We start from the raw sequence: 13,806 nt of genomic DNA, 5'->3' as shown, positions 1-13,806 counted from the left end.
TCGGCACAAGTGACCGTTACGGCCGCCATGGTCGGCGGCCTGATCTTGGCCGTCTTGGCCGGACCCTGGGAGCCGGCTCCTCCCGGGGTTTGCCCCCCAGGTCCCCCCTGTCCCCCTCCACGTCCTCCCCTTTTCTTCTTCTTCTTCGAAGAGGAAGAAGGTTGTTGGGGGGGGTTTTTTGGGGGCGGGATTGGGAGGACCCTTATCGGCCTCGCCACCGGCGGGGGGACGACCATCTTCTTCGCCCCCTCGGCGGCTTTGGCGGCCTTTCTTTTGGTCTTTTTGAAGACCACCTCCGTCCATAGTTGAAGTATGGACGGGGTGGCCTCCTTCTGCGTCGGAGCAGGCCTCGCGGCCGCTGCAACCGCGTTGACGCTCTTTTCTGGGGGGCAGCCCCGGACTGCTTGGCATTCTTGCCCGCAGTCGGGGGTGCCCTGGGCCTCTCCGCCACCCTGGGGGCGGGGAGAAGCCCCATCTCGGTGAGGACGGCCGGGAGGACTCTGGAAAGGGCCTCCTTAAGGCCGTCCTCAGTCAGGGCTCTCGCCCTCTTCTTTTCCTTCCTCCCGCTCTCCCCGACCCTGGCCCATCCCGATGTCTCCAGAGGACTGGAGAAAGGGGGAAGGGCAAGGAAGGAGGATATAGAGGCGGTAGCCACTCTAATGTCCGCCGCGTTTGACAGGGGGTTCATCTGCTTACGAACCCCCTTAAGCGGCGGACGGAAGTATGGCTCCTTAAGTACTTCCGTGGAGACCACTACTGGCAACTTTCTGTGCCGAGTGGTCTCTGCGTGGGCAGAGGGCTCCTCGACGGGGGGCTCCTCCCTGTCCGTCTCTACTAACGGTCCCTGTTGACAGGTTCCTCCGGTCAGGGCGCTTAGTACCGTGTCGTCGAGGTCCAGGTCTGTCTGGACCTCGACATCGGTACCGCACTCCCTGGAAGCTTGCATCGAGGAGGCTTTCTCGAGTAGAACAATGCGGACCCGCATTTGCCCCAACTAGGCTTCAAGCCTCCTCTTTTCTACAGCCCATTTGGCCTTAGCCTTGGCCAGGGCCGCTCTCTCCTCCCTATGCGCTTGTTCAGCGGGGCTCTCCTCCTGCCTTGTCAGGATGGTGGTCAGGCCCGCCGTGAGGTCCGCATATGCGTTCCAGAGGTCCTTTCTAATAGGACCCTGGATGTTTGTGGACCTCTCGACGGATTTGGCCAGCATCCCGAGGCTTTTCGTCATTACGGCCGCAACAGCCGCAATCGGCTGTTGCTCCAACTCCTCGGCTTGTTCTAGAGCCATTTCCTGCGCTTTGGCCGCTCTGGCTGAGGAGGGTTGGACGTCGGGGTTAATGATAGCCCTGTGGTCCTTAGCTATCCTCCTCGCCTTGTCGGCTTCAGCCTTCCTAGCGAGAGCCTCCGCTGTAAATTGGCCAGCGTGGGAGGGATCCTTGGCTGGCCTTCCTCGCCCCTTCTTCGTCGGTCCCTCATTCGACTCCGAAGAGGACGATATGTAGTAAGCAGGTGACTTCTTGCTGCGCGCCCTCTTTTTTTTCCGTCCCGCCGACTCTACGTCCGAGTCCACATCCATATGGATGGGCCCCTCGGCAGAGATCGGGGAGGGTGGCAGGGAAGGTCTTTCCTTACTTCCCAGGCCGGATGGCCCGGGAGTACTACTCGGCTCGAGGCGGGTTGCGTCCGACCCACAGCTATCGGGTTTAACACCCTTGCTGCAGGCCGGGCCCGGCCTCGAGCCAGTGGGACGAACATTCCCACCTTTGGGGAGGAAGTCCTCCAATGTGATTTAGAGCCTTCCTGGTCTCCTTATTGGGGGGGTTCCCCGGGGAGCTGGACGGGCTGAAAACCTCCAGCCCGCCAGCCCCCATGGAGGGTCCCCTCACGTGTTTGGCGGCATCTCTCCCTTCTGCGGGAGAGATATCCCCTTTCGCTAGATTGGGAGAGGACAAGGACCTTGTCCCTCCCAATCCGTTGCCCGAGCGGGCGCTCTTAGGCGTGCCGCTTTTCCCTGCCTCGTTTTTAATGTTGTGAGTGTTCATTATTTGATAGATCCCACTCCCCGTGACAGCTGGACCGACCGGCGTATCTCCCACCCCGCCGAAACATGACCGGTACGGGTGCCCCCGGTACTCCGGGGGGGTCGGCTTATGGCGCATGCCCTGGGGATGTGACATCCAGGGCACGGGCCTCCAGCCCCCTACACACCCATGCGGAGGAGCCATCAAGGGCTCGCCCCGCATGGGCTTTCAGGGGTCCCCCGCCTCCGACAGCGGGGGCACCGTCACGGGTGGCGCCACCCGGGGGGCCCCACGGACGGGTCGGGCAACGGAAGCGACGCCCCTTCCGCACCCTAGCCGCCGTGGCGACCAGCACGTCCACCCAGGGGGGTGACAACTCCCCTGGGGGGACAGGTCTTCGGCCCGGCATCCGCTTCGGAAGGGACGCCGTCGCGGGATGCCGGGCCAGCCAACACCGCCCCGGGCCCCGCCTCGGAATACTTCCGAGCGGCTCCGGAGCCAGTCTAGCCCGCAACCTCGGGGAGGGTTTCCCACGAGGAACGCGCTGGACCGTCCTCCATCGCTCCGACCCTGCCCCGGAATAGTCCGGGCGGCCCGGAGACGGCCCAGCCCGCTGGGTCCGGTAAAAACCGGGGTCCCAGCGGCCTGTCACGTCTCGAAAGCAACTGCGGGCGCTCCGTTCCAGGACAAGTCCCTTCACGGTAAACGCCCGCCGTCTCAGCACTCGCCCCCGGCCCTGCCTCGGAAATGTCCGAGCAGTCCAGGGGCCATCCCGACCCAATACACCGGGGAGAGTTTCCCGCGGTGCACGCGCCGGAACACCTCCGCCGTTTCGACCCTGCCCTGGGATACGTCCAGGCAGCCCGGAAATGGCCCAGCCCGACGGGATTGGCAGCGCCATAAAACCCGCCGGCCCATCCTTCCCGGAGGGACTGGCTCTCCCCGTGCCAGGACGCGAGCCGTGAAAACGACACCGTCCCCAGACACAGGGATTACCAGCCCCTCTTCTTCTCGTGCCCGCCGCGCCCGGGGGCGCCTTGGGCAAGGCATTTGCCTTCGGTCTGAAGACAAATGCCCTCCACGTGACCTCTTGGCCCCCATCCCCGAAAACATTCGGGAATGGAGTTCACCCTCTCACCACGATGAGGTGGGTCACATCGAGAGGGCGGTGGAAACACCCTTGGACCTCTATGATCTGCGGTCCCACAGGCTGTGGTAAAACCTTTTTTGTGAAAAGATTTTTTCGGAATATGAATTTTATGAGTAATACCAAGTTTGACCGCGTATTATTTTACTATTCAGAATGGCAATCAGGTTACACCGAATATGATGATGTCGAATTTCGTGAAGGTCTACCGCGAAATGATGATTACGCTGATGATCCACGGCCAAAGCTTATTGTTATTGATGATCTCATGCGCGAAGCATCCGATAACAGTGTTATAGATTTATTCACGAAAGGGAGTCATCATAAAAACCTTAGTATCATTTTTATTACACAAAATTTATTTCACCAAGGATGTGGTATGCGCGATATTTCATTAAATGCTAATTATATAGTTGTGTTTAAAAACCCAAGAGATCGGGCCCAAATACAGCATTTAGCGCGCCAAGTTTACCCTGAAAATACACGGTTCTTATGGGAAGTATATAACGATGCAACTACACCAGCACACGGTTATTTATTACTTGATTTAAAGCAATCCACACCGGAGAGTTGTCGTTTTCGCACCCATATATTTCCTGATGATAAGTACCAACATGTTTATATACCACGTAAAAAACTAAAAGACAGGAGTACCGCACAGGAAATACCAATAATACGTATCTAATACTTTTACAAAATTTATCTGATATATAGATGTGTTTTTTAATGTGCTTAAATACGATCATGAATTCAAATTTTGTCAGTAGTCAAAATGTTTTTCATCTTGGTAGACAATGACGATACCATCGATGAGTTAACAGTTGAACAATTACAATTTATACCAAAAATTATTTTACTACGGGAATTCGGTAATCACATAGATTATCTGTGGGATAAGCTTCCTGAGTATATAAAGAAAGATCCAGAAGTGTGTAGTTATTGGCGTTGTTTAAAACATTATAATCAAGTGACTCAACAACTGCATATTGATGGCCCAACGCCGCTAATTAAAGATTGTTGTAAATGTAACAATAAAAGATCGGCTATTTAGTAAAATTTATAATGGCACCGCCCGCTCATATCTTATTTGGTCAAAAACACACCGCAATACTACGGGCCTTATATCAACTTAGTAACAAACAGCGTGTTGCTATCTTGATAAAGGCCGACCCAAAACTTATTAGGTGTATATGTGAGTGTGCTTTAAACATATTACGCGGTAATGTGGCTCTTAAACACTCATATAAACATCGTTTGAAGCGTCATGCGAGCATATTGCGACGATTAGTTGATAAAAACGCTTCTTGGAAGAATAAGAAACGGCTAATCGTACAGCGAGGTGGTTTCTTACCTTTATTATTAGCACCTATATTAGGCACCGTGTTATCTCGCCTTATAGGTGGAAACTAAAAATAATGGAACACGCCAAAAAAATGGTCTTGATACCCGAAGAAAAAATTGCGCAATTAACACGGACATCGAACGATAGAACAATTCAAACTCCTGGTACGACGATAAGCAGACTAGATGAAGAAATGCTTGAAATTCTCAATTCAAGCAAATTTGCGGACGAAAGAGAAAAATGCAAAGCTTACTTGCAAACGTTACAACGTTACCTGTATTTTGTAGAAGAAGCAAAACGCAATATACCTACTAAATCTATTAATACTTTGATTGACACTGTTTACAAAACAAAGCAATCAAGATATTCGGAGGATGAAGAGGTAAAAACACCGGAACAAAAAGATTGTTTAGACGATTTATTTATTCTGGATAGCGTACCATCAAAATATCGACCAAAAGCTAGACTCTTATTAAACCATATACATTTTAACGTTTCTGAAAGACTAACTTGGGATAAATATGGTGTTATTTCTATTGATGGTGTAAAAATAAAGGAATCTAATATCGTCGACCTTATAAACGACGCTATGCGCTCCAGAAAAATAGCAAAACCGATCGGCAGAAATCGTTTTGTCACACTCATGCACAGTGTAAAGGTCCCACGTGAATTTATAGGAAATCAAAATTTATGGTTAAATGAACCGGTCAATAACAAAACGCTTCAAGTACCTAACAATACAACGACACACACCGCAGGGCCGTCGCGTATGCGGTCTGATTCAAGCGAGCTTCCTACAGATGATACCGATACCTACAGCGAGTGTTATGGTACCGCAGATAGGTGGGAAAGTTTATCACCTAGGAAAAAAAAAAGAAACCCGTGATAGAGCATGAAAAAGCTAGAGAAAATTTATTATGAACCAATGCACGCGGCCTCTTTTTCTGGAGCAGCAAAATTATTGCGTGAAACAAAAAAATCAATACCCAAAAACAAAACAATTGCCTGGCTGGAAAGTCAAGATGCATATACATTGCATAGGCCTTTACGTCGCCAATATCCTAGACGTTTTTACAATCTGTATAATATCGATGATGTATGGGAGGCAGATATCGTAGATCTACGTGCAATTAAAAATTATAATGATAATTACGCTTATTTACTTGTTGTTATTGACGTTTTAAGCAAATTTGCTTGGATTGAAAAACTACGTGATAAAACAAGTACTAGTGTTGCTAGGGGTTTAGCACATATACTGGCCCGTAGTAATGGTAGACGACCTATTGTTGTACAAACAGATCGTGGTAAAGAATTTGTGGGGTCTGCCAAACAGCTTTTTTTAAAAAACGCAAAAATTGGTTTTCGAGTGGCCCGTAATCCAGATGTGAAAGCTGCAGTTGTTGAAAGATTTAACAGGACATTAAAGGAGCGTATATGGCGATATTTCACTTATGCAAGAAATAAGCGATATATCGATGTACTAAATAACATTGTTGATGCGTACAATTGTTCGTATCATAGCGGTATTAAAATGGTCCCGCAAGATGTAACATTGAACAATGCAAGATTTGCTCGATCAAATCTCGCACGTAGATATGACAATAAACGCGCCCGTGCTCCTAAATACAAGATCGGTGATCTGGTGCGAATCAGTAGTAGTAAAGCAGCGTTCGCGAAAGATTATGAAGGCGGCTGTAGCAAAGAAATATTTCTTATAATACGCATTTCCACACATCCACAACCACCTGTATATTTTTTAAGAGACCTTCATGGTGAAGATATCGACGGCATTTTTTATGAAGAAGAATTGAGCAGGATCCGGCAAGATTATGCAAAGACCGATCTTATGGTTGAAAGAATAATTCGTAGTAAAGGACGAGGCAGTGCAAGACGTATCCTTGTTAGCTGGAGCGGTTTTCCAGAAAGTTTTAATAAGTGGATAAACCCTAACAATTTAAAAAATTATAATGAGGGATAATTTTTACGTGGTTTTACCTAGCAACAGCAGTTCTTCATATTTTCAGGATAACACAACAATTCATTTTATTATACGTCTACCACAAGCATTACGTTTACAAGGGGTGTTTCTTTAACTGATATTCAAATACCTATGACGTTTCTCCATTTTTCACAAGATGAAAAGACTTTGGTGAAAATAAAAAATTTTATCAATGAACCGCCTGAAGAAGAAGAGGCGTTAAAAATGGGTTTAGAACATCATATAGTACCACAAGGACTGTATCAGACAATTGACGATCTTATCGAAACAGTAAACAAAACAACGCTGAAGAAACATTTAATTTTTACATTAAATAGGTTTGGTTATGTCACAGCACAACGTTCGTGTACAGATTGTATGGCTATAACACATGGTTTTCGCCTATCGCCAACTCTGGCTCAAATATTCGGTTATGAAACTCAATGTCATATATTGGCTGGTGAAATGTCTTGGCCAGCATCTAGACCGGCTAGTTTAATCAGAGCATTACCTACAACACTGTATATACCGATATATGTGAATCGTACATTACAGGTGATGTGCAAACACCTCTACTTCGCACAGTACCTCTAGAATCGTATGTTTATGGTTCGGTTAAGTATAAAAGTTTTGCAACAGCTAAATATATACCGCTAATACACACTGCTTTGCAAACAATCGAGATTGATATAAGAGATGAGTTTGGACAACCTATACCATTCGAATATGGTACATTGACTGTAACACTACATTTTAAGAGATTAGACTAAAAATGACATATTACGATGCGTGTTTCGATATTCAACACGGTAGCGGTAGACAAAGTGGCATCGAACGCGTCTATGTAGGCGCTCCAAATCAACGTGGTCATGGAATCGGTAGTTTTCTTGGTGGTCTCTTTCGATGTGTTTTACCCCTTTTATCAAAAGGAGCCAGGGCCATCGGTAAAGAAGTTGCTCGCTCTGGTATGAATGTAGTTCGCGATGTAATTCAAAGAGATATGCCGTTTAAAGAAGCTTTTAACAGCCGTATGAAAGATTCAGCTGAGAACCTAAAACGGAAAGCCGAAGAAAAAAGTGATATTCTCATGGAGGGTTCGGGCTATAAAACTCCGAGAAAGTCAAATATACAGCATTTAATTAACATTCGCGACAACGATCATATCGTAAGGCGTCAAAAGAAAAAGAAAAAGATTTACAGTAGCAAAACACCGAAAACTAAGACAAACACGTTGAAGAAGAAGAAGAAGATAAAAAAGAAAAAGAGCTCTATTCGCGATAAACGAACTGTAGTTGACATTTTTCAATAACATATTTGACGTAAAGCAGATGACGACATGGCCTTTTTACACTCTCATTCGTACGAGTGTCTCAAATCAGAATTGGAATTATTCACCGTCCCACCAACGCAAGCAACAATTGAAAACTCGCAATGGTTACATTACAAACCAATATCGTCGTTAACCGATGATTCACCTATAGAATTTGTTATACCAGGCCAGGGGGAAGAATACATCGACTTACCACATACCATGTTATGTATCAGTGTTCAAATAAGACCGACCGTTTCCAAAGAAATTCCAAAAAAATAAGAGACTTCAGGTGCTGTTGATAAGCTAGTAGGACCCGTCAATAATTTTATGCATTCGTTATTCAATCAGGTAGATGTGTTTTCAATCAAAAACTTGTAACACCCCCAAATAATGCGTACGCTTACAGAGCTTATATAGAAACATTGCTTAATTATGGCCCTGCTGCAAAAAACTTTCATTTAACAAGTGTGTTGTGGTATAGCGATACGGGTAGTGAAATGGCGTAACCATCCATCTTAAACGCCGGTTTTCTAAAACGGTGTTCGTTAACAGCTAATGCTAAGAAAATTGACCTTATGGGTCATTTACATTGCGATGTTTTCAATCAAGAAAGGTTTCTGATAAACGGCGTAAAAATGCGTTTGAGAATGGTACAATCAAGAGACGCTTTCTGCCTTATGGATCAAACCAAACGAGGTTTCGAAGTTCATATACTCGATGCTACGCTACTTGTCAGACGTTCAAAGATTTCACCAGGTATATTATTAGCCCACGCTAAAGCTCTTTCAAAAACTACAGCAAGTATCCTCTTACGCGTGTTGAAGTAAAATCTATATCTATACATAGCGGTATATATGGTGAAACGCTCGACAATGTGATACTTGGTCAGATACCAAAACGTTTAATAATCGGTTTTGTCGATAATAGAGCATTCAACGGAAATCGCACGCTTAATCCTTTTAATTTTCATCACTACAAAATTAATTATTTATCTTTATACGTTGACGGCACACAAATACCTAGTAAACCGCTACAACCAGATTTTACAAAAGAAGGCCTGTATATGGATGCCTATCACACACTCTTTTCTGGAACGGGTATACATTTTCTAAACGAGGGTAATTCTATTTCTCGTGAAAATTATCCAAATGGGTACTGTCTTTTCGCATTTGACCTCACACCGGACCTTTCGGCAAACAACAATACGCACTAGAATTTAATGAAACACGGGAACGTTAGAATTGATGTGCGTTTTGAAGAAGCGTTAAAAACTACGGTAAATTGTATCATTTACGCCGAATATGATAATATTTTAGAAATCGATGCTTCTAGACAGGTAATTGTAGACTATGGGGGATAAACGCTGCCGAGAGCTGAAATAAGCGCACTATGGAAACGGGTACTACTGGAACAACGACGCCTCGAACAAAGAACGCATATATTTACCAGGCAGTCTGTATCGGTTTTTGATCGCGTATAGTACTACAGCTTATATTCAAGATAACAATTCTTTTACAAACACACTTACAAATATGGATATCGTTGTCGATATACAAGGTTTTAAAGACGCTGAAGAATCTTTCTTTCCAAAAGAAGTTGCTATTGTCTCTATAAACACAACCCACTGTGCTCATTGGATCATCGCGCAACCATGTTCTTTTATTGAACTACCAGATCGTTCAAAATCTCAAAATAATTGGCTTAGTAAAAATTTCCACGGTATTGAGTGGTATGAAGGAGATACACCATATAAAAACTTACGACGACATTTGAGAACGATTGCACAGTTTACCAACCGCATATTCACTCGGGGGTTTGATAAATCAACATTTCTTCATCGTATTACCAGCAGAAACGTTATAAATTTAGAAGAAGAGAAAGAATGTCCGCCATTTCATCAATTACCACGATTAGAACAGACCTGCCTTACTCATAACATAAAAAGTAAGACAAACAATTGCGAATATACATGTGCTTTAAATAACGCATTACGCCTTGGAAAATGGCTTAAAGAATACGGTCTTTTGGATTCTACATCATTATTATCATTGACATCACCGTCATCACCACCCGCACCATCGTTTTCTACGACTTGGTGTAATCGTAATAATCATCATAATATCAAAGAAGAAGAAGAAGATATCTCTCCAGTCAATTCTTGGTGGTTATGAACACCCACCAATTACGGGCAGCTCTACAAAATATACCGTGCGATACCATAGGCGTTTACGCCTCTGACGAGATACCAGCTGTATGGAGTAAACCCGCGGCTATTATTGCTAATACCGATGATCATACAAAACCCGGGACACACTGGGTCGCTATGTACGTCGGAAGGGACGGCATCGGACATCGACAGCTATGGGCTGCCACCCATCATCCCCCAACATCTCAAATGACTTAGAAGAAACTGCAAAATCATACTCTACAACCCTCAACAATTTCAAAGCAACACTTCTGACGTGTGTGGACAATTTTGTGTTATGTTTGCGCATCTTATGTGTACTGGGTTTGGCATGCATAAATTTCGCGATATTTTTTCGAACGATTTATCACGAAATGATAAAATAGTTCGCGACTATTATAATTCGTATGTAAAACGTCATCAGCATTACATTTCTAAAAAAAATCAAGTTACGGGTGGCGGTATTTCAAATTTGTACGGGTCGCTGCGGCCTCAAAGTTGTTATTCACGAAAATAATATACGAGGTGTGTTCAAAAAGTATCGCGAATTTTGAATTTTCGCGGGTTACGTATATTCGAATTTCGATCTTTTTGTGGCGTTATGTTGGTACTCATGTCTCTCACTTATGCCGACAAGCTCGGCCATTTTGAATGTTCACTTAATTGTTGACAGCTGCTTTGCTTGCACGTGTTTTGGATCGTCTTCGATTTTTACCTATTCAAAAAAATGGATCAAAGAACCTGTATCAAATTTTGTGTGAAAAACGAAATTAAGTGCGCGGATGCATTTCGAATGTTGACTGTGGCATACGGAGAAGCTACCTTGGACCGAAGCAACGTTTATCGGTGGTACAAAATGTTCTCAGAAGGCCGAGAAGATGTGAACGACGAAGAGCGTGCCGGACGCCCGAGCACTTCAACAACAGACGAAAAAATTAATGAAGTGGAGAAAATGGTATTGGCCAATCGTCGAATCACCGTTAGAGAAGTTGCTGAGGACCTAAACATATCGATTGGCTCGTGCCATTCGATTTTTATCAATGATTTGGGCATGAGACGGGTCGCCGCGAAATTCGTACCAAAATTGCTCAATTGCGACCAAAAACAGCATCGCATGAACATTGCTAATGAGATGTTGGACTCTGTCCGCGACGACCCAAATTTGCTCCAGAGGGTCATAACTGGTGACGAATCGTGGGTTTATGGTTATGACGTGGAAACCAAAGCTCAATCATCTCAATGGAAGCTGCCGCACGAACCAAGACCGAAAAAAGCGCGCCAAGTTCGGTCGAATGTGAAAGTTTTGCTGACAGTTTTCTTCGATTGCAGGGGCGTGGTGCATCATGAGTTCTTGCCACAGGGTAGAACGGTCAATAAGGAATATTACCTGCAAGTTATGCGCAATTTGCGCGAAGCAATCCGCCAGAAACGCCCGGATTTGTGGAAGAACAAAAATTGGCTTTTGCACCACGATAACGCCCCTGCTCACACATCGTTGCTTGTGCGCGACTTTTTGGCCAAAAACAACACACTAATGATGCCGCAGCCACCGTATTCCCCAGATCTGGCCCCCTGTGACTTTTTCTTGTTCCCTAAACTGAAGAGGCCCATGAAAGGACGACGTTACGTTACGCTTGACGAGATAAAGACGGCATCGAAGGAGGAGCTGAACAAGATAAAAAAAAATGATTTTTTGAAGTGCTTCGAAGATTGGAGAAACCGTTGGCACAAGTGTATAATATCTCATGGGGATTACTTTGAAGGGGACAAAATAGATATTCATGAATAAATAAATAATTTTTGAAAAAACACAAAATTCGCGATACTTTTTGAACACACCTCGTATCTTACATTCCGCACAAATATGTAACCACCTAACAATTACAAGAATTGATGTATATTTTGAACGATATGTAATCAATAAATGTTCATAATTAATAATGTTACTTTTGTTATTACTGTATTTTTAAGAATGTATAACCAATAAATATATATATATTAAATAGTGTGCTTAATTTAAAACCAACCTCCCATAAATTAGGTTAAGATTGAATCTTCTTTTGCAGTAAATAAAAAAAATTTTTTATTAAAATAACTATAAGACAGAAAATGAAAAAAACTAATTAGTGCAGATAAATAGTGCAACCTCCTTTTTGCAGTAAAAAAAAAAAAATTTTTTTTACATTTTTATTAAAACAGCTATAAGGCGTAAGAAATAAAACCGACAACCAGATGAGTAACGCCACTATGTGTAACTATCTGTAGTGCGGAGAGATCCGATCGCGCTGCTGTAGGCAGCTATCTGCGGTGATGGTAGGGAGAGATCGACGAGTAGTACCACTATGGGGAGACGACTGTGATGCTGTGCGCCGTGATAAGAAAAGTGGGGGTACGGCGCCAGTGACGTCACAGTCGTCTCCACATAGTGGTACTAGCCTACTGACGTGTTATGGCTCTGGCAGACCAGCGCGATTTACGACACGCGACGCACGATTATCCAATAGGCGTTTACAATTTTTTGAAAAGACGTACGCCTATTGGATAATCGCGCGTCGCGTGTCGCAAATCGCGCTGGTCTGCCAGAGCCATTACGGCGGAGCGGTCCGGCGGCAGCATCCCTGCCACTCGATCTCGGGTCTTTTGTTTCGGGCCACGCACGTAGAGCGTGACTGCGGACGGCACGGAAACGAGAGTGCGTGTGCGCGGAGATGCAAGCGCGGGAGCGATCGCTTGCTCGCTCCGTTGTTGTTTCTTTTATTAGGCGCTATGCGCCTATAATTGCCGTCCGGCGGATGTTCGGCTGGACGGCTCGGACGATTAGGCGGTTCAGAGGGGGAGTTGGAAGGCGGTTCGTTACAAAGTATGGAAGGAAAGAAGGAAAATGCGACGGAAGGTGGAAACGGAGGTCCAAGGAATAAGTGTAGAATGATGTATGGATCAAGGTCCGTGGATTGGCGTTGGAGGGGAAGGAAGGTCGTTGCATAGCCGCCATTTTCGAGACAGCGAGTCAGTGTTAGTGTATGTACGTAGATAGTAAGGTACTACAGCTATTAGTTGTGTGAGTGAGCGAGTGTGCAGTAAAAGTATGGCCGCCGCCATTTTCGTTCCACATCGTTGAAGTGGATGCAACGACCTTCCTTCCCCTCCAACGCCAATCCACGGACCTTGGTATGGATGGATGAGTGTGTATTTCGTTCTCTCTTCTTTCTCGTGCGGAATGAAAAGATGCGAGAAGCATAGGTATTTTGTAAGCAGAGCGGAGGTCCGTAGTGTACCCCTCAAAGGGAATAAAGCACTACTACTGCTATTAATGTTTTTGAAATTATTGCTTCAAATAAAAAAATTAATGTAAAATATATATTAAATTAAAGTTAAATAAATGTTAAATTGTTTTTAAAATTATTGTTTCAAATAAAAAATTAATGTAAAATAAATATTAAATTAATTTTGAAAAATGATAAATTAATATTTTTTTAAAATTATTATTGCAAATAAATTATTAATGTAACATAAATATTAAATAAATGTTAAATAAATGTTAAATAAACTTTTTCCCAAATTATTATTTTAAGGCGATGCTGGACCGATTTCTATACGCGCATATTTTTGGACAAGCGTTTCTCTTAATTGGCTTTACAGATCGCAAAATCCTTCTCCACAATTAAAGTAGTAACAAAAACATACACGGGAAACTATAATTTAGTACAAAAAACAAAAATAAATTAAAAAATTATAGTTTAATTATCAGCTTCTGCAGCCGACTCGTGACAACATGTGCCCTATATAAAAGTTTTAGACTTTGTATGTATGAAATATATAATTTA

The 13,806-nt window shown here is 44.3% G+C and overlaps 1 protein-coding gene across 1 annotated transcript; it reads left to right on the top strand.

Moving 5' to 3' along the window:
* Positions 1–5,399: 5,399 nt before the first annotated feature.
* LOC120357765 lies at positions 5,400–7,255 on the top strand. The gene is made up of 3 exons (XM_039449240.1): positions 5,400–6,399; positions 6,643–6,945; positions 7,041–7,255. Exons 1-3 carry the CDS (start codon positions 5,400–5,402, stop codon positions 7,253–7,255), a joined length of 1,518 nt encoding a protein of 505 aa, XP_039305174.1.
* Positions 7,256–13,806: the final 6,551 nt, after the last annotated feature.

Source organism: Solenopsis invicta, chromosome 5 (assembly GCF_016802725.1).
Source record: "Solenopsis invicta isolate M01_SB chromosome 5, UNIL_Sinv_3.0, whole genome shotgun sequence".
NCBI classification, from domain to species: domain Eukaryota; kingdom Metazoa; phylum Arthropoda; class Insecta; order Hymenoptera; family Formicidae; genus Solenopsis; species Solenopsis invicta.
The sequence above is the reverse complement of the archived record's forward strand: the minus strand, read 5'-3'. Positions and strand labels throughout refer to the sequence as shown.

Coding starts and splice junctions, on each gene's coding strand:
- LOC120357765 (XM_039449240.1), top strand. CDS start 5,400: ATGAAAAAGCTAGAGAAAATTTATTATGAACCAATGCACGCGGCCTCT. Junction 6,400..6,642: donor AGGACGAGGCAGTGCAAGAC/GTATCCTTGTTA, acceptor ATTTTTCACAAG/ATGAAAAGACTTTGGTGAAA. Junction 6,946..7,040: donor TCAATGTCATATATTGGCTG/GTGAAATGTCTT, acceptor CGTACATTACAG/GTGATGTGCAAACACCTCTA.